The sequence below is a fragment of the Anthonomus grandis genome, chromosome 10 (assembly GCF_022605725.1).
Source record: "Anthonomus grandis grandis chromosome 10, icAntGran1.3, whole genome shotgun sequence".
Lineage (NCBI taxonomy): Eukaryota > Metazoa > Arthropoda > Insecta > Coleoptera > Curculionidae > Anthonomus > Anthonomus grandis.
In genome coordinates, this window is record NC_065555.1 from 7,636,735 (window position 1) to 7,657,872 (window position 21,138).

Consider the following 21,138-nt stretch of genomic DNA (forward strand, 5'->3'; position numbering starts at 1 on the left):
TCAGGGCGCTAACCTACAATAATAATTAAGACAACAAAAAAAAATTTTATGTAATTAAAATATAATTATAATTTAATTTAAAATAAATAAAACTGATTTTCCTATTTGTAGTACAACCAACGCTAGACATACAGTTATATAGGGTCTACCAATAAGAATGATATAAGTTTGAATTGCTAAAAAATAAAAACGAATTGGTTAATTTTTATGATTGAGGTTTCATGTTGTAGTTTATTATGTAACATTATGTTTTAAATAAATTATCGTTCACCTCGGCTACGGCGGCAGACGTTTAGACGATGAACCCAATTTTCAATCACTTTTTCTAACAAGTTAGGCTGAATTTCGCGAATAACTTTAGTTATGTTAACTTTCAACTCATTGATGGTTTGAGGATTGTTAGAATACACCTTCGACTTTACATATCCCCAAAGAAAAAAGTAAGGCAGTAAGATCACAGGACCTTGGTGGCCAGTTGATATTGCCATGTCGCGAAATTATTCGATTTTCAAAACGCTCTCTTAATAAATTAATTGTGGCTCGAGCGGTGTGTGATGTTGCTCCATCCTGTTGAAACCAATTCGGTTCGAAGTCTCCACCATCAATTGCAGGCCAAAGAAAGTTTGTTATCATGTCGCGGTAGCGCTCTCCGTTGACTGTCACAGTACGCCCCCCTGCATCCTCAAAAAAGTATGGACCGATAATTCCACCGACATGCAAACCACACCACACAGTCACTTTTAACGGGTGTAATGGCACCTGTACTAATTTCTGGGGATTGTTCTGACACCAGAAGCGGCAATTTTGCGTATTGACAACGCCATTAAGACAAAAATGGGCTTCATCTGAAAAGACGATTTGTTTCCCAAAATCGGCATTTTGTTCCAACTACAACAGGGCCCAGTCGGTAAACGTTCTTTGCAAACCATGGTCAGCAGGCTTCAATTCTTAAGTTAGAACCATCTTATATGGATGTAGGCCTAAGTTTTTCTTCCTAATTGCTGAGAACGGCGCAAAACAGACACATTGTTATTCGCGTCAACACTTTCTCTTGCAGCGGCGATATTTTCAGCGGTCCTTGCACTTTTTTGTCGCGTTAGTGACTTATTATCCAGAAGAGTGTAATCCCGTTCAAACTTATTAATTGTGCACCTTATTGCAAGCTCAGAAGGCCGTCCATGATGGCCAAAATCTTCTTTAAGAGCACGATAACAGGCTCTAACCGATTGCGCATTTTCGTAATACCTTTTCACGATAGCTATATGTTGCTCTTGACTTAAACGATTTATGATGAAATGTCAAAGTTATTATACTTAACACAACTGACGCTTGATCCGCGTTTTGACACATACCATTTTGCGTACATGGCCCATTAAACTTCTATCACTTCTATTGGTAGTGGTATACCCATTAATTGAAACGAGAAAAAAAGACGGATATAAAAACAATGAGAAAAAAAATTCAGATTTAAAATAAACATTTATACAGAAAACTTTCAGGTACGAATTCTTTGACAGAAATTCTATTAAATTGTTTATTTCAATTTTGACCCGACTGAGTAAAGGCTTTTACTAAATGAGATGTTCAAATATCCTTTAGTTGTGATGACAAATGAAACTTGGCCTAAAAAAACTTTGTTTTTAAGGAAATCTTTTTTTTATTATTAACTTCTAAAGACCCTTATTTGCCCAGTCGTATTTGCCTTGACTTTTTTATATTTAAATTATTGAATAAAAATGTTCTATTTTAAAGCCCTTAGTTAATTAGATTTTATTATAACATTTTTAAAGAAAACGTAAATAGAAACATAAATTAACTTTACTTATTAATTACAAAATTAAAATAAAAATGTATCAAACGTAACTTTATAAATTTTCATAACTTTTAACTTTTATTCTAGTTATATAGTGAACGCAGTCCTTAAAATGTTTGTTACTTTTCCATTCTGACACGTTTTTGTCAAAAGTTTTTTTTTTATATTCTATAATTAGTGTAACCATTTGTGCAAAAAATCATACAAATAAAGACCTTTATTTAGTTCACGCGATATTTCCGGTCCTCTTTTAATAAAACCATTCCTTGCGCAAGACCAAAGAAAATCAAATCATCGATTGAAAGCTCAAGCTCAGCAGGTTATACATCGGTTTACTCATACACAACCTAACTATATAAAATGTTATTTTTAGCGTTGGAAAATTAGTAACCGACGGTCACACACGAGTAAAATCATTTTTTTATTAGACTGTTTACCATCAATGTTTTAAAATACTAGTAAGCATTATATGAATTCAAGGTAAACATGGGCAAATTTGTGTTAGTTTTTGTGGGATTTCTATTAGCTGCATCAACAGGATTACCCAGTAAGTTCTAAATAATATTTATAAGTTTTATATAATCGGAACCTAAAACTTGATTTTTAATTAATAAGAAAAAGAAGCATTTAAAATAATGCAAAGAATCAATTATGAAATGTTTTTACTCACAATTTATATGTAAATAACGCAGAATTTTGAAAATGCAGCTATTTTTTCATAGGAAATTGTTCGTTTTTATAGCTCCTACTATTTAAAGGTAAAAACAAATATTTAATTTAAAAAAAAATCGTCAACAATATTTCAACTGATTTTTCTTTAAATTATTGATTCCTACTGCTAAATACTCTTTAATTTATCATTTTTTTTTGAAGGGATTTTTCATAAGGTCTTAAACGTTTGCATTTTGTCACAGTATATGTTAATTTCTCAGTATAAATTTTGTTTTGAACCATGTACAAGTGAAACATAATCATTAAGCTTGATAGAAGACTAATCAATTGAAAATGGTACATTTTATTCAAAAATAGTTATTTAGTAAAGGTGTCATCATTTTAGACACGGAAACTCGTTTTCTTATCATCAGTTTATAAACCATTCGTTGAATTACGCGTTGACCGTGATATTTTGGTAATTAACTATGTCCAAGTCCAAGCATAATTATTAAGTTTGATAAATGACTAAGCATTAAAACAGGGAAAATTTTATTTTAATTAATTTTTTTTTAACTAAAGTGTCAAAGATTTACACACGAAAACTGGTTTTCTTATCATTAATTTTTAAACCTTTCGATCAATTACCAACAAATTTCGTGCACAGAAAAATGACGTACATCACTAGGTTTAATTAAAATCATTTAAGATAATTCTTTAGCGGCTTAGATACCTAGGGTCCCTATATACCTTTCTCTTTTTCCTATAATATTTGGCGCTATTGGATGTTTTACAAATATTAGTTCTTTATATGTATCTGAAAAATAAAAATTAAAAACAACCTTTCAATTTTTATATTTGTTTTTCAAATCTTTTAAAGCCCTTGATTAAATATTTAATATTTTAGGATTTTTTTGAATTAAATAGAAATTCCTTTTTTTGCACGTAAAATACTTCGTCTAAAAAATAAGATAGAAGGGAGAAATGACCTCCTAAACTTTTCATCACTGAAGATTTTTTTTTTTAAATCTAAAAGTCTTAATCATTCTTTTTTTCTTTGTTGTATGACTTATTAAAATTTATTATATTTTACACGAACTACCCTGTATACAAACTAATGGCAGTTTGTCAAAGTAACTTTGTCTCTACTATTTTTAGTTCCAATCCATGCATTCGAAATATTTTTGAGCTCCTTTTTTAAAATGACATAATTTAATTAACTGAAGCTAAGCTTGTAAAAATAGTTTTCTATATACTTAGTATTCTATGAAAGAGAAAATGAGGTAATGTTAATTTTAAACAAAATAATTTTTTCTCTTAAGGAGCCAATCTTTAGTTACTTAAACAGGTAATAAACCCCTTTGGTTATTAAGTGACAAAAGTCATAAAAATAAAACATTTGCGCGAAACATGCAAAACATTTTGTGTATTTTTCATTTTTTAGGGTGATAAACTCTACTGCAACGAAAATTTGGTTTAAAATCAATCCTTTATAAGTTTTACCTTAGAACATCGAAAGTCCTTTCAATATTCTAAGACCTTTTCAGTATTGCGTCGATGTTGATAATTTTTTTTGCCGAATTTTAGGCCATTCTATTGTCATTGTTTTTCCATTTCGGAGGTACAGAAGTTTCCAACGGACTTGCTACTATACAGGAGCTATTAAAAAGTCGAATTTTACTCTAAACTTTTAAAAACCCTATGAAAAAAATTCATACTCTCGATTCTCGAATGATTCTTGTTACTGCATTTTCAAGCCACGTCTTTTTTCATTAACCTGTTTTTTTATTTATTCCGATATCTTTATTCTTAAAGGAAAAGCACTGGCTTAAAGGAAACAAATCATGTGTCAAAATAAATCAGACTTAATAACTAACAATACAACTTAATAACAAACAATTGCTAATATATGTTAAAGTTTTAATTATTAACGCTTTTAGCTTAAACATTTGGCATTTTTGTCCAGTATTTTTAAACCGTCTTTTTTTTTAACAAAATTGATCTTTTTTTTCTAAACCTACAAAAAAACAATAAAGATTTATTACAAATTTAATTTTAACTTGGCAGCTATAGACACTGCTAACGTCTAAGCAATAAAATATATTAAACCAAAAATAAACTTTTATTATCAGCCACAGTAATAAATATTTTATTTTACACAAAAATGCTGATGCGACTTATGACAAGAATACATTATTCTAGAGGATCGTTTAGTGAATGAACATTTTAATTAGTTACAAAAAAATTAGGTTATATCACCTGATATATTTTATATTTTAGTAATATATACACTATGGGATCAAACTTCTGGGGGTTGTTCAGTGCAACAGAAGAATCCATTTGATTATAGGAACCCATATCCGGAAATGCGTCACTACGCCACTACGGCCCTAAGACGCGTTAAAATTTATAAAAAACATTAATTACCTAAATAGGATCTGCTGCATTTATTTTTACCTTTTGTACATGATACCATAACAGCAATTATTTAAAATCAACGCTTATCAATGTCAATCCTCAATGTCATGTTTAAAAATTTTATACCTTACAATTTTTAAACATTTATTGCTAATGGAATACTTTACCAACCAAGAATTAGCAGATATGCATTTGGCATACGGAGAAACAAACTGCAATGCACGAGCAGCATCGCGGTTGTATCATGAACGTTATCCCGAACGACAGCATCCTGGATACAAAAAGTTGATTGCGGTTCATCGGCGGCTCGCTGAGACAGGCATGTTTAGGACCAAGATGCATGATACTGGTGTTGCTCGAACCGTAAGAACGGTCGAATTTCAAGAAGAGGTGCTTCAGCGAGTTGCCGATGAACCATCAAATAGCACACGTGACGTCGCTAAGAATATGAATACGAGTAACGCTTCTGTCTGGCGGGTACTACACCAGCAACAACTCCATCCTTACCACTTCCAGAAAGTTCAAGGTATGACTGCAGCCATGATAATAAAGATACCTGCACGGTATTTTTAATAGTAAGAATAGCCATGTTTGGAACGAAGAAAATCCTTATGCAATTTTTCCAAGAAAACATCAGAATCGTTGGTCTGTCAACGTATGGACAGGCATTGTTAATGATTATTTAATTGGGCCATACCTTCTACCGAAACGGTTAACAGGACCTATTTATTTGCGTTTCTTGGAGGAAGTTCTCCCAGAACTCCTTGAAAATGTTTAACTAAACGTTAGACAGCAAATGTAGTTTCAGCATGATGGAGCGCCGGCTCACTTTGCTGTACAAGTACGCGAGTATTTGGCGCAGCGGTTTGTGTACCGTTAAATTGCCAGAGGTGGAGCAGTTTCTTGGCCTCCTAGGTCACCCGATTTAACGTCGCTTGATTTTTTCTTGTGGGGACATGTAAAGTCTTTAGTTTACGAAACTCTAGTAGAATCAGAGCTAGACTTAATTGGACGAAGAACAGCAGCATTTGAAATTATTTAAAACGAGGATCAAATTTTTAGTGTAGTCCGCCGAAATCATGTGCGGCGTTTAAATCGGTGCATTGAGGTTGGAGGAAGATATTTTGAACAATTGTTGTGATGGTATCATATACAAAAGGTAAAAATAAATGCATCAGATCCTATTTAGGTAATTAATATTTTTTCTAAATTTAAACGCATCTTAGGGCCGTAGTGGCGTAGTGACACATTTCCGGACATGGGTTCCTATACTGAAATGGATTCTACTATTGCACTGAACAACCCCTTAATTATATATATAATAAAAAGAAGTTTAATCCCATAGTTCTGAAACACCCTGTATAAATAAATTTAATATGTTATTTTAGTGACCCAGTTTAATTGTTTTGAGTTTTGAGGATTAAGTTGAATGTGGGTTCAAGTAATATCCTAGCCTGTTTTTAGGGCGCTATAAATTAAAAAAAAAACAATTATAGACAAAGTTAAAAACATACCGTGAATGTATATAAACCTACGACATGTATACAATGGTCAAAAACAATAATAAAATAAATTAAACTAAATTATTTCAATTATTCAATTATCCAAACAAAGATGAAAATTAACATTAAATCTTGTTGCTTACACACTTCGATATCCTCAAAAACTAAATAAACTGAATGGCGTCATCACAAAATACACCAATGTTCTACTCTATACTGTCTTATAAAAAGCTTTGATTTTTTCTATTGTCAGTACATTTGAAAATTCTCACTTAATTTCAAATTTCATTGATTTTAAAATTTATATTGATAGTTTTTAACCTTCTTTTTTTAAATTTAATGCGCCCTGAAGAAGACCTAATATAGACCGAAACGTTGGCAGTAAAAATAAAAGAATTGAATGGCTTGGATTTTACTTGACCTCACATCCAACTTTCACTTACAACTCAAAATATATAAATAAAGCGCTATTTTGTATTTAAAATTTGTAAAATTTTTTATGTTGTTGCATATCGAATCGATGTATAAGACATTTAGAACATAAATTATTCATGGGAAATTTTGCTTCATTTCATGCAAGGAACACGTCACCGAATTTTGATGGAATCATAAGACAATACCATTTATATCATCTTCTAAAAGATTGCAAAAAAAAATTTTCAATATCTTTTTTTATTCTGCTTTCAATCTTAACAGTTTTCTTAATAAGACCTTTTGACTCATCTAAAGTCATCCTCAGTACAAATAATTAATGTGTCATTATGTGTAGTTTTCGTAGTAGTTAGTGTATAGTTTTTTTTAAATTTCGTTTAAGGTTATTTATTTTATAAGCATTTTTATAGTGCATAGATAATATATTAATTAATAAATTATCTGTTTGGCTAAGGTAAATGAAATGGTAGTAGTTTTAACTATTCTTAACTAAACTCAAATCATTTAATAATTACTCAAATAATTGAATAACGACAACGGTAGAATAAGAAAAGACCATAAATACTACTTTAAACCAATCTCGACATTTAGGGTTTACGCAAGCAACAAATTTCTTCCAAAAAGTTGTTAAGTTTCCTTTTTAGGATAATGCCAAAAATCTTTTATTTCTTTTCCTCTTATTTTGAAAAGAAATCCTGATAGGACTAAGCTTTTTTACTTGTTTTTGCTTGATATAGCCTAATAACGAACTAATTATATAAACTTATGTTATCAAGAGATTAAAAACTTTTACAGGAACTATAGTTTTTACGCAAATAGGATTTTGCCACATTTTTCCAGACAAGTTACAATAGCTTTAAACTTTAGAGGATAATTAAGTTAGAGGAAAGGCTTCATTTGCTTGGAATTACTAATTTAAATTATTAACTTTTTTTATAGGTTATCGTAAACTATTGGCCTACGACTCGATATAAAAGTAGTCCATATGGTAAAATGATATGAGATACAATAATTGAAATGTGTTAGTTAGCAACAGTTTGAAGAAGCTCGCGTACCATTTCTTTAAATTCAGAATTAATTTCTGGTTTCGGAATGAAACTGTTGTGTGATAATATTTTGATATTATATTTGAAGTTTTATTTAAGGCATTTTTATTATTACTTTTTTGACAAAAATAGCTAAGAAAGATGTGACTGTATTAGGCAAATCAGCAACTTGCCATGAAGTATCTGTTACTCAATGCACATAATTTAGAATATTTTTAAGAGCTCCTCGTACTTGTGCTTTTAGAAAGTCTCTGTTGCTTTCCTTTTATTGGATTTTAGAGTCATCGGAGAATCAAGGAATCATCAAGGAATGTTTAGTAAGATTACGGATATAAAATAGATATTCCTGGGGTATTATGTGCAGCTATCTATTATGACCACTACTGATCTCCTGGCACATTTTTTTAGGAAATTTTAATTTATTTGATTTTCCTTTCAACAATTCTTTCTTTATTATGAAAAAGATATTCACCTGATATTTTATCATGCAAGGTTAAAGTAATTTTGTCAATGTTGCTGGAACTAACCGTTAACGAGAGTATGGCATTTGCATTTTTCACTGTGCTATTAAGATTCAAATTACCAATAAATATTATGGGTAACATTTTATTTCGTAGTTTTCATCTCATAAAAAAAATATTTAAAAATTAGTTCGTGGTAAATCGATAATTTTATATTTCTAGAGTAAAGTCTTATCTTATATTTTTATATTTTCTAAGAAAGAAAATAAAGTAAAAAAAACATTAATAATATAAAGCCATGCGTGTTAAGCATTATTACGTTTACCTGTACAGTTAAATTTTTAAAGGCTTTTGCCAGCTGCTTTAAAAAAATTTAAAAACAAATTTGTTTTTAAGAAGTGAGCAAATAACGACAGTCGTAAATCTCACATAATATCTAAATCTATATTTAAAATTAAATAAAGACAAACAATCCAGCTTGTATAAATCTGAATATTTTTAAATCCCACCGTGTTCGATTCAACACATAATGTTCGAAACAATAAAGTTTTTTTTTGGTAAGACGTCAAAACTTTGCCGAATTTTCTTGGCGATAAAACACAATTTCCCTAATCCATATGTACATATTCTGAAAAGCAAATGATTTTTTTATTATATCCTTCCTTTTTTCTGACATTTTCTGATTCTTTTTTTAAATAATACGGAAAAAATATTAATATTTATGTCTCATATAAGAATATTGGGCATACTAGAGGAATACCTAGATTTCCTCTATATTGTAAAATCATTCTTTTGTCACGTCTTATTTAGCCATCATAGCTGATCTGATAAGTTCAACGCGTCATCTGTTTATTATTATCATTATTATTATTAATATTATTTATTATTATCAATATTAATATAATACTCCATACAATTGATAGGTACTAATTTTTCCACAATATTGAGCCCCTACTTTTCTTAGTGTGCGCAATTATTTAAATTTTAATAAAAAATTCAATGACGCTGAAAAATTTTGCGAAATATTAATATTTAATAAATAGAACGCTATATTTTATTGGAATATAATTTAATTTTAATAATGAATTAAAAATTATTATCTAGCTGTATTAATTATAGCAGTGATTACCATGCAATTAAATTAGTTATGTAGAAAATTCAGCATTTATAATTTTAAATATTTAATAAGAAGGAGGTCCTTAAAGCTATACTCATACTTAAAGTGTGCATGCAGGTTTCAGCGTTTTTTAAATTAAAAAACGTTGCCCGTTTAGCGATATTTTTCTAAAATTTAAGCCTTAAATTCATTACTTAAACTTATCAAGTTAATAAGCCACATCTCGCTTCTCACTGATGCGGTATTTTCGAGAAATATTTGTTGACTAAAATTAAGGTAGACAAAAATTAAATAAATGTGGGTATTTTCCGAGAACTATGAATAACAAACCTACCTTCAAAACAGTGCCTGCGTCATCTCATTAAAGTATATGCAAAACATGTATTTATTTCAATCATCTGCATTATGATGAAAAATGTTAATTTTTTTTGACATCTATAAATAAAAATGTTTAGAAGCATGTATTTTATTTAAATTATAGGATTACAGACAACCAAAAGTCATGTTTTTATTTACATTCAAGGTTTGTCAAATAGAAAGGACATGCCTATAAATAGGCTGAATTTAATTTTATGTGTTCATCCCCTTTGAGAATGTATATACACTATTATGAATTTATATAACCATATTTATATATTTTGTATATTTATTATACTATTTAAAGTCTAAAAATAAACAAGTATTGTTAATTTTACAGTAATTAGGATCCTTCTCTTAGCAAAGCCAGTTACATAACATTAGCTTCAGCAGTAAATCTTACAGAAGTAGTTTTTTGACCAAATTTGTGATCTAAATCTTACTATGATTATCAAATACATAAGACACCCTTATCAACATCATTACTAACTTAAAACAAATACTATATCAATAAACTACTTTATGATAAAAAAAAATCCAAAAAATGCTTTAACGCAGTAATCTGGGCAGAATTAATTTCTGTCAATGATACTTTCTTATGGTGAATCCTGATTTTAATTGAATTTTTTTTCTATTGAAAAAAAAAATTATCTAAGTAACTTATATAAAAACAGAACACAATTTTAAGAAAAAGGAACATCCAGGTTCAAAGCTTTAATATATAACCCTTAAAATAGCTCTAAATAATATGGATAACAAAATAGAATATTCCATTATTTGACACTATTAGTGATACTACAGCGATATTTCCAACAGAAATTATTTTCAATAGTTTTTTTACGATAATTTTCTATTCTAACTTATTTTAGTTTTAACCCTCAAATTCAGAGTTCGGAAAAAAAAGGAGGGAAAAAGTGTGCTTAAGTTTTCCATAATCCTGCTTGGTCACTTTGATAAATCAATCCTGACTACTTTTTCGAACTATAGCAAGACTCAGTTGCAAATAAATAAAGCTATTGTTAAATTTATTGCTCAAATAAACATTAAAGATTTACTATCTTGAAGGGAAACTATTGTAGATCCATAACAAATAATACAAAAAAAAGTAATTTTTGGAGAAACATTTTTATAAATATTCTGCGAATTATTTACGTATTAATACAATCACTATACTCTTTATTTGACTCAACTGATTGAAAATTAAAACCGCTATGATCGGAAAATTTTAATTTTAGAACCGTAGCATTTGAGGGTTAACGACTCACTATTTCAGTCAGGACTTTCTCAATAGTAAAAGCCTGTACATACATGGTAACCATTATTAATAAAGAACGTTTACTTGTAATCACTCATCATCAAATGACAAACAAAATATTTAAAAATGGTCTGATGACTAATATTTAATCCATTGCCATTCAATGCATAAAAATGAGTTTTGTACCAATAGCGAAATATTACGCATCAAAACCTTATAGCAGTCATTATTATGGGTAACCGGATGCCTTATTATGTTTGTTAGGTATCTAGTTGCATGTACCTTTATTATGTATAAACAGCTAATGTAATTTTCATGTGTGTGGCTTTTTTTCTAGAATTAGCTTGATGTTATGTGTTCCTATAAACGTCGATCAGTTGCAGTAATTGCCAGTGGTATTCAATGACAAAGAGTAATTGAATTATTATCGTAGATATTGTTTCCAAATAATACGATATTAATTAGACGATTATGTTTATTTGAAAATCAAATGTTTAGTTTACCAATCTAGTGTCTTGACAGTGTTTCATTTTTAAATTATTATAAGTGATTAATTTTTATTATAAGAGTCGCTTTGCATTATTATTTCTCAAATTACGCTGGCGAAATCAGCCTCTTACAAATGGCTGTTTAAATTATGCAATACACTTTCTCCAATTAATAAAAATGGAATAAATCCAGTTCTAATGTTCAGAACTTTTAGAACGGTCTTGGTAGATAGGTAGGAAAACTAGTATAGGTACATTTAAAAAAATTATGTGGATTTATTTTCCCTAAAATATATAATGTAAATATAAATATAAAAGAGAAATTAGGCCATAATAATAAACTATTAATCTCACATTTATGCATTTATGCGCTTAAGAAAGTTCTGTCTCTAAAAACATATATTGTGTATTTTATATTAATTTAACTACTTAGTAAGAATTGAGGTGTATTAAAACGTTTGCCTTTTGTCAAGATTTTTATTTTTTTTTTTAAATATTATAATTCATTATTAATTAGATTTAACACCCTTTAATTACTAAACAAAATGCTTTTTCATATTTATTAGGTATTCCATATTCTATTTCTTACCATTATATTTTTAAAGTGTAATATATTATGGACAAAACTCAAAATATTTTTTAATTTACTTTTACTTATTACCTATTACTATTATACCTTGTTACTTATCTCTCAAAGCGATTTTGGATGTTCAGATTTGAATCTGATTCTTAAATACGAAAAAAATAATTTTTTAGGTAAAATAGGCCAATTTAAATAGCGTGTCTCAAAAGTTATGCTTTTATACTGTATTATTAAGGGCGTATATTATTTTTCATAAAAAAATTATTTTGCGTCTTGATATATGCCCAATTTTTTTAAACTCTTCACATATTTTCTGTTACTTCTGGTTTAACGGAAAATTGACTGAATTTTTTACATATTTCAATAAAAATTGATGAACTTGTAAAAAAACTGATTTATTTATTGTCTTTTTATAAAGGTATTTTTTGGCGGATACTAATAAAGGTCTACTCGATTATTTGGAAAAAGAAAATATGCATCTGAAAAGATATTGTCCCTATTACAGTGCCATTTGACCAAAAGTTATTAACGTAAAATGTGTTTATCTATTTTTAATATCCATGTAGAGCACACCATTTAAAATTATTTGCAATTATTAAATTATTTACAGCAATCTATTACATAATATAGGATCATAATATTGTTGACGTTGCGTGTCAATAAATGCCATGTAGGATGTCATTGTTTGTCAAAATTACAAAATGAATCCAAATTCTTGTAAGTTGCAACAGAAAACAATTGAACGTCAAATGATGCACGTAAATGTAACAAAAATAATTTAATTTGTAATTAAACCAAAAAAAAAGACACCATAAGTAATAAAGTTATTCTTAGGATATAACAAAAATATATCGCAATTTTCAGGATCACATAAGATTTTTTAAATAAAATGAAAATTTAATAAGTAGTAAAATAAAATTATCACATTTTTTAAAAGTACGACTAATGTGCGTCTGCATATTTCTTAAATTATATTTGTATATTTAAATTAAGATTTTTTATGATATGAATATGTTTCTTTATTGGTAAATTAACTGATTTAATTTTAGCCAGCAAAAAAGATGAAGTTGAACCTGTAGAACCAATTACTACATATGGAGACCAACCAATAGTTGATACAGGTATTTTTGGAGGATGGGAAAATCCATTTTCAACGTCTTTCGGAGGCCTTTTTGATAACTTGGAAGGTATTTTGTATGCTTTGTCCTATAATTCTTATACACTCCTATTAATCTGATACTTTTACTCTTTATATACAATATAAAAAATGTTAAATATTCTTAGGTTTAATGGATAGAATGAGGAATCAAATAGCGACATTACTTAATCGATTCCCTCTGAACTCTAAATCGAACTCCACTGATTCTCTATTTCCGTTTCCTGGGATCGGTTCTCTCCCTGGAATTGGCGATATTGATTTGTCCAAAGGCAATACCACTAGTATTACCAAGGTAAGTTTTAATTTATTTTTACAAAAACAGAAATCTGTAATATTGTAATAAAGAGTACATACTAAGTGGCAAATTCAAATAATGCAATTAGTAATATAATATATTTTTTTTATTCATAATTAACATTTTTTAAGTACAACGTATTTACGAACGTTTGGTATCTAATTCAGCTTTATACTTATCAAAGCCTTGAAGTTTGACCTTTTTATCAATAGTTTCCAGAAACTCTGTAAATGCTGGTCCGGCATTACAGCAAAAATACTAAAGTAGAGTATATATAAATATTACCCTTATAATATTTTACCGACGATTTAAAGATATATTTCAAGATTGCATCAATTCTCGATGGTCACTGCCTTCTGAATGATTTAATTTATTAACTATATGGTGCCTAGCAATTTAAATCAAAAACAGTTTAGAAAGGAGAACAGTTTAGGAAGGCCTTTGAGCATGAAAATTAAAAAAAAAACTTCTCAGATCCGTATACATTTATTTTTAGGGAGACATATTTATACATAAATTCCATAACAATAACTTTAACCCCTTAGCGGATATAGCATTAATTTTTTTAAATAAGAAGAGATATGTTGTGATACATTTTTTGTAAGCCACAGTGCAATGGAATTTTAAACATTTCACTGGACTTGCTATTTTTTAATAGCAAGTTTCAAACCATTGCCGTTTGAAAATTTAAAGCTACCCCTTGTAAGAACAATTTGAACCTCTTCAGCTATATTTGTTTGATTGTTGCTTTATGCAATTTTTTATTCCGTATAAACTTCATTATCACAGGTACCACATAACAAGTAATAATCATTTTAGACGCGCAAAACAAAGGTCACACACATGATTTCCTAAATTTGATAGTAAGCTATTTGATGCACAAATTTTTCAGGTTTTAAATAGTTTTTAGGTCCAACTTTTTATTGTATATTTTTGTACTGACAACTGAGTTTATACGTTTCCTGCTTAAGGGTTTGACCTACATTCAGAGCCGTTAGGATAACGTTGCAATTAAAATTGACTTTAAAGAGAAATAAAAAATAAACTTAAAAGGTTTTGCCAATGCTTTCTCATGATATACGTTTATGGAATTTCTCCGTAAGAATATGAAGTGTTGCCAGAGTAATTCCTTTTATGTTGTTTACCTAGTGGCAAAAGAGATATATCTACCTCCGTCTGTTAAAAAATCCCGCTCCCCCTTATTAATTTGTGAACGCGAATCCTGAAGTGGGTCACGTGTATTCAAATCGTTCCTTTCACAGGCGAATTAGGTGTTTCCCTTAAAGAATTCAATAAAGAGATTCATAAAAATATATAATTAAGTCGTTATAATTTGGCAAATTTTTTGCTTATTCGAACATTTCTTTAACCGTTGATTTTTTATTTAATTTTCACAAAAAAATCTTAGTTTGTAGAGATTTGTAATCGCTACAAATCGATTTAGTTATTATATTATTACATTGTTAATATCTGGACAAAAAATTTCCTACCTATAATAAATTATTCCTTGAGAACTATAGAAAATACAGACATTATATAGATTAAATAACAGCGGGCGCGGACTATTAATAAGTTGTTGGCAAACCACATGTGCTGCGCTCTCGATCTGAGTTGCGGAATATCGATCGGACACTAGGTTCACAAACACGCAAAAATATCTCGAAAAAAAAACACAAAGTCACAACATTGGATAGTTTTTTCCTTCTGAAAAACCTGTTGACACTAGCTAGTAAGTGTCAACAGGTACTGAGAAATTTACGGTTGAATTTCTAAAAAAAAAAACATTCAAAATATTAATGTATTTAATCAAAAGTATTGTATAAACGTTGAACAAAAAGAAACTATTCTAATCTAGACCGAATTTAATGTTTAAATTGAGCCCCATTAATTTCTTGACAGTAAGCGAGTCTTGATTCGAATTCTCTCAGAACGTTACATATCATTTCTTGAGGTATTCGTTGAATCTCATTTCTTATATTATTTCTCAATTCTTCTAAATTGTTGGGTTTATTTACATACACTCTATGCTTTAAATAACCCCCACAAAAAGAAGTCCAAAGGAGTCAAGTCGGGGGACCTAGCAGGCCACTCCAATTGACCCCTTCGCCCAATCCATCGACCCGGAAATACCTCATTTAAATATTGGCGCACGGCTCTGCTGAAGTGTGGCGGCGCGCCATCTTGCTGGAACCAAATTGAAGCTTCTGGAATATTGGGATTATTTGCATTTGGAAACATCAAACATAAAGCGGGAATCAGTTCGTTCCTTAAGAATTCCAAATAACGTTGACCTGTTAAGGTACCTTCGAAGAAAAATGGACCTATGACTCTATCATTGATAATGCCGGCCCAAACATTCACAGATTGAGGATATTGGGTATAAGCTTTAATCACCCAATTTGGATTGGAGGAAGACCAGTAACGGCAGTTCTGTCTGTTCACTGTACCATTGAGGCAGAAGGTCGATTCGTCAGAAAAAATTATTCTACGAGTAAAAAGACGGTCGTTATGGCAGACATTCATTATAGTTTCGCAAAACTCTAATCGACGATCTGTATCATCTTCGTTAAGTTCGTGGATTAATTTTAATTTATAGGGATGATATTTTGCCTTTTTCAAAATCCTTTTTAAAGATGTTTTTCCAACATCATTATCTAGTGCTGCAGCCTGTCTAGTCGGTGTATGAGGATTTTCTTCAATGGACAAAACAACATTTAACTTGTTTTCCTCGGAAATTGAGGGACGACCCGATCTGGGTCGATCTCTGACGTGACCTAATTCCCTAAATTTTCTTTCTAGTTTGCTAACGGTAGACTGAGATATTGTCTTATCAGCATACTTGGTATTAAACATTTCACAAACCTGATGTTGGGTCCAAATGCGATCACCACATCCTATCATAATTAGTATTTCTATTCTCTCAGTTTCACTTAACTTATTCATCTTTTCAGGCAATATCAAATTTTACAATAAGTAAAGATAAGACTGCTTGATACCTGTCACTTCAAAAAATGATGACAATAGTTGTGATAAGACATAGTGACATAGTTGCATAAATTATTGTATGTTCAGAAATTCAACCGTAAATTTCTCAGTACCTGTTGACACTAACTAGCTAGTGTCAACAGATGGTTTTAAAAAAGCTTCGATAAAAAGTGCAAACCGCATTTGTCTATGTCTAACCGTTTGGATTTTATAACATGTCAAAAGTGCAAATATCCCGATCTTCAACTGTCAATAACTCAAAAACAAATGAAGATAGGTATAGGACATTGTACATGAAATATGTCTAGAATTTTCTGTTCTTTAAGAATACAGAATAAAAAATAGGTATTTCCATTTCAAAAATTGAAGTTGATGGCACAGATTACCTAAACTTTGTTTAGGTAATCTGTGTTGATGGTCGTAGCTTTTTTTTGGACCACCTACAACAACTACAAAAACAGATACTCAAATTTTCGTCTGTTTGACAAAATCTTCTCCCCCATTGCTTGCAAACTAAGACTCAAGAATCAAATTAAAGAGTTTTAGATCTGACGAACAAGTTTGCTACTCTATTGTATTTACTGCATCCAAATATTTTCAAAAATGTCAACGTCCCTAGAATAATGAAACACAGTACCATCGAAATTACACCACTATTGAAACGTAATGTGCAATTGAAATTTCAATGTAACTGCAATTAAGCATAATGAGCATGCTATATAAATAACTATGAAGCAGTAAAGTCTTATTATAGTGAATTACAATTATTATAACATTAATTATTGCATGTGGATGCAAAAAAATCATACCGTCAGAGACTAGGCATTAGGAAATCGGTTTTCAATTTAGTTGCTATTTAAAAACAAACAAATTAAATTCTTTTAATTTTAAGGGTCAAATTACTTGAAAAAAATACGTTGAAATAACAATAATTGAAATTATATCAGGTTTGTATAAATCATAGAGGATCATCTCTTTATTAAAAATGTAATACGCACATACCGAACAGTTCAAAACTTTGAAGGTGGTACTGATTTTATATCCTCATTGTATAATCTGTTTACCATAATATATTACTTTTTTTAGGTTATAGACGGCCGTACAGTGGTAATAAACGAAACAGAGTACAAGAATGAAGATGATTTTGGTGGCACTTTTTTCAAAGTTCGCGTAATTGATGTCAAGCCTGAGAATGAAGAAACTACCACTGTTGAAGCGAGAGAGAAAGAACCTACGGCCGATAGTTGGGAAAATGAAATTTCCAAGTCCAAGGAGGTTGGTAGTCTAAATGGTGTGCCTGAAAAGTTGATATATGCATGAGCAGTATCACTTTAGCGGACAGGAAACCTATTTCGTTCATCTGATTTTTAAGAATTAATATAACATAACGTTAACATTGATTATTTACCTACTAACATTAATTAAATCTCAAAACCCAAAAGTAGCTCTATATTATTGTTAATAAATTGCTATATAGATAAAAACATTTCTAATAGTTATATGTCAAAATACTTATTTTTATGATATTTACAAAATAAAATATTTTGATTGAACCGATTTATAAGTAATACCCTATCATTCCACTAACCATTAACATTGCTAAGCTAATAAGCGATATGCTTTTATAACAAAAAGAGCGATTTTTAATACTCACATATCAGTAACATTTTCCATGGTAATCTTTTGCGATTTTTGCCCTATTTTAAATAGGCAAATTAAAAAAAAATCAGAGTTTCTTTACAATACTTACTTCTATATTTTACAGTAGTAACCGTTCCAATAGCAATTTTTCATAAGTTACACCTTTAACTATAAAACTTAAAGGTAAAAACTAAAAATATGTACCAAGGAACGGAAAAATATAATTTTTTACTATGGGAATTTTTTACACACATCAGACATCACACATTTTAATGAGTTGGTTAGATATTTTCTATTTCTATAATTGTATGCTGATATGCCCCTTTTTGAAGGACTTAAATCAATATTTTTTAAAATCTGTAAAATCTTTTTTTAAATCTTAAAACGTAACATTTTTAAGCTAAGAATATGCTATTGCTGTGTCCACTAAGGTACGGGAGAAAAAACACTCTTGTTCATTATCGATAAAATGAACCGTTTTGGCGAAAAAAATAGTTAAGGAATCACTGTTTTATTTTCACAATCACTTTTTTTTAGCGATGTGACCATTACTCAAACAACAGAGAAATTCCATTTTAAGTTGCTTAATCTGAAAAAGTACATTTTTTTAAAAAAGTTCTCGAAGGAACAACCTAAAAAAGAATGTAAAAGAAAATGTTTTTGCATCTTTTTATCGGCATTTTTTTGTTTCTCTAAATGCACCATTCTTGCAAACGTTTCTGCTGGACACAATAAACAAATACATATTTTTTAAAACTTACATCTTTCACGATGTTAATACATTGATTCTTTATTTCCATAATAATTTATTCATTTTTGGATTTCTTGGTAAATTTAATTTGAATTAAGTCGAAATATGGAAATCACGTTTATTGTAATCATCTTATGTATGACCTTGCGTCTTGCAATGCACTGGAAACAAAAAGGTTGAATGAAGAAAGATTTCCTAATCGCACTATACCAAATTAAAAGACATTTCAACGAATTGAACAACGTCTAAGGGAGTAGACGTTGTTCTCTGGTAGGCGATTTCAGTTATTAAGGTGATATTATTTACATTCTTTATTGTAATTTTAGGAAGTTTTGGAAAAAAAAGTACTGATGCTGGTCAGAGAAGAACACGATACAATGGGAGGAAAATCTCTTTAAAAATACTCTTAACGAGCACTCGAAAATTAGTCGCTTAGCTTAGTACACCAAAAACAATAATACATAAAGTACTTTAAGAACAGCTGCTATACCTTTATCATCTACAAAAAGTGCATGAAATAACTCCTTAAGATTTTTCTTGTAGAATACAGTTTGCGAACTGGCTATTAGATCAGCAGCAAACTAATCCAAAATTTATTAGCATTATTCTTTTTATCGATGAAGCAGGGTTGATGATAAATAGTATTGTGAGATTACACAACTCACATGTATGGGCTATTGAAGATCCTCATGCCGCTATTGTTTCTCGTCATCAGCATCAGTTCCAATCAATTAATATCTGGGTACGAATTATTGGCAATTTGTTGATTGGCCCATTCGTATTACCGCCATGATTCAATGGCGAACTTTATTTGGACTTCCTTCAGAACAATCTTCTGGATCTCCGAAAAATGTATTTTATGCATGATAGAGCCCCACCTCATATCAGTGTTGCTGTAAAAAACCACCTGAATAACCTCTTTCCAAACCGTTGGATAGGTAGAGGAGGATACATTGCCTTGCCTCCTAAGTTTCCCGATCTAACGCTATTGGATTCTGACCTCAAGATCTTAGTATATTAAATTTTTGTCGATACTTAATAGGCACTTTTACAGAGAATCAGAATTCATTGTGATCTGATAAGGAACAATCCGGAGGTTTTATCCGAGGGTCCTGGGCGAGCCCAAGTTAAACCTACTTATAAAGTCTTTAATTAATTGTTTCCAATTATTAGCTTCTTTATTTAATACATTATTTTTTTAGGTTGTTTTTTCGTTTTAAGAAAAACATTAGGTTTACATTTTTTTTTAACAATTTTGTTAAGGTGCCTTTTTAAGAACCATACTGCATTTTTAAAAACATGTACTTTTTCAGATTAAATAATTTACAATCGAACATCTCTGTTGTTTGAATAACAAAATTTGTGAAATAGAGATAAGATATTTAAAAAGCACAGTATGAATTTGAAGTATGGTTGACGTACGGTTAAAGCAGATTAAGACTATCTTCATAAGAGCGAAAATTAAAATCATGCATGTTAATTTATAGATTTAATTAACTAAAATTATTTTATGCCTTCTGGCAAATACTTTGCACTTCTTCTTTATTCAAAGCACATTTTTCTTCTAACCCACAGGCAGGTCAAGATTTTAATCAGAGCTCGATTGAATTTGAAGATTTATCCCAAACTTTTTCTACATCAGAACCTGTTAATGACGAAAAATTACAATGGTCTAGTAACAAAGAGTATCAAACCATGGATCCCTTGTTAAATCAAAACACAAGGATTGAAAGTTTATCCAGCGTTGAAACATTTACAAACGCTAATAAAATAGATTATGAGAAGGATGATACAAATTCTGAAGATAAATTAGAAAAGTTCGACGAAAATATGAATCCAGAATGGAATAATTTCCAACCAATGGAGTCTATCGAATCTAATGACATTGATGAAAAGGAATTTCATGTTTCCAAACATGAAATAGGTGACTTGTCAAGAGATACTTACGTAAACGTCTTAGCAGCAAAAAATGGCATGACTCCAAATCCCGATGCAGAAGTTTTTCAAGTGTTTGATCCCAGATAATTGCAAAATGCGTTTTTTCTTCAAGACTGATTATTGCGTTACTTACTTTTAAAATTATCAGGAAAGAATTTTGCCAAAGAAATTGATATTATTGGAGTGTTTACTTGCCATTTATATTTTATGTCTATTTATTTAATAAAATATATTGTAAAAGAACAA

The 21,138-nt window shown here is 29.8% G+C and overlaps 1 protein-coding gene across 1 annotated transcript; it reads left to right on the top strand.

Moving 5' to 3' along the window:
* The first annotated feature begins 1,969 nt into the window (after positions 1 to 1,969).
* LOC126741246 (uncharacterized) lies at positions 1,970 to 21,138 on the top strand. The gene is made up of 6 exons (XM_050447625.1): positions 1,970 to 2,132; positions 2,187 to 2,360; positions 13,173 to 13,310; positions 13,408 to 13,574; positions 17,649 to 17,837; positions 20,530 to 21,138. Exons 2-6 carry the CDS (start codon positions 2,300 to 2,302, stop codon positions 20,977 to 20,979), a joined length of 1,005 nt encoding a protein of 334 aa, XP_050303582.1. The 5' UTR covers positions 1,970 to 2,132; positions 2,187 to 2,299; the 3' UTR covers positions 20,980 to 21,138.

Bases quoted from the DNA above. Each gene is read 5' to 3' on its own strand.
- LOC126741246 (XM_050447625.1), top strand. From the start codon at position 2,300: ATGGGCAAATTTGTGTTAGTTTTTGTGGGATTTCTATTAGCTGCATCA. The intron at 13,311-13,407 runs GTATTTTGTATG...AAATATTCTTAG, and splicing joins CCTTTTTGATAACTTGGAAG to GTTTAATGGATAGAATGAGG. The intron at 17,838-20,529 runs GTTGGTAGTCTA...TCTAACCCACAG, and splicing joins AAATTTCCAAGTCCAAGGAG to GCAGGTCAAGATTTTAATCA.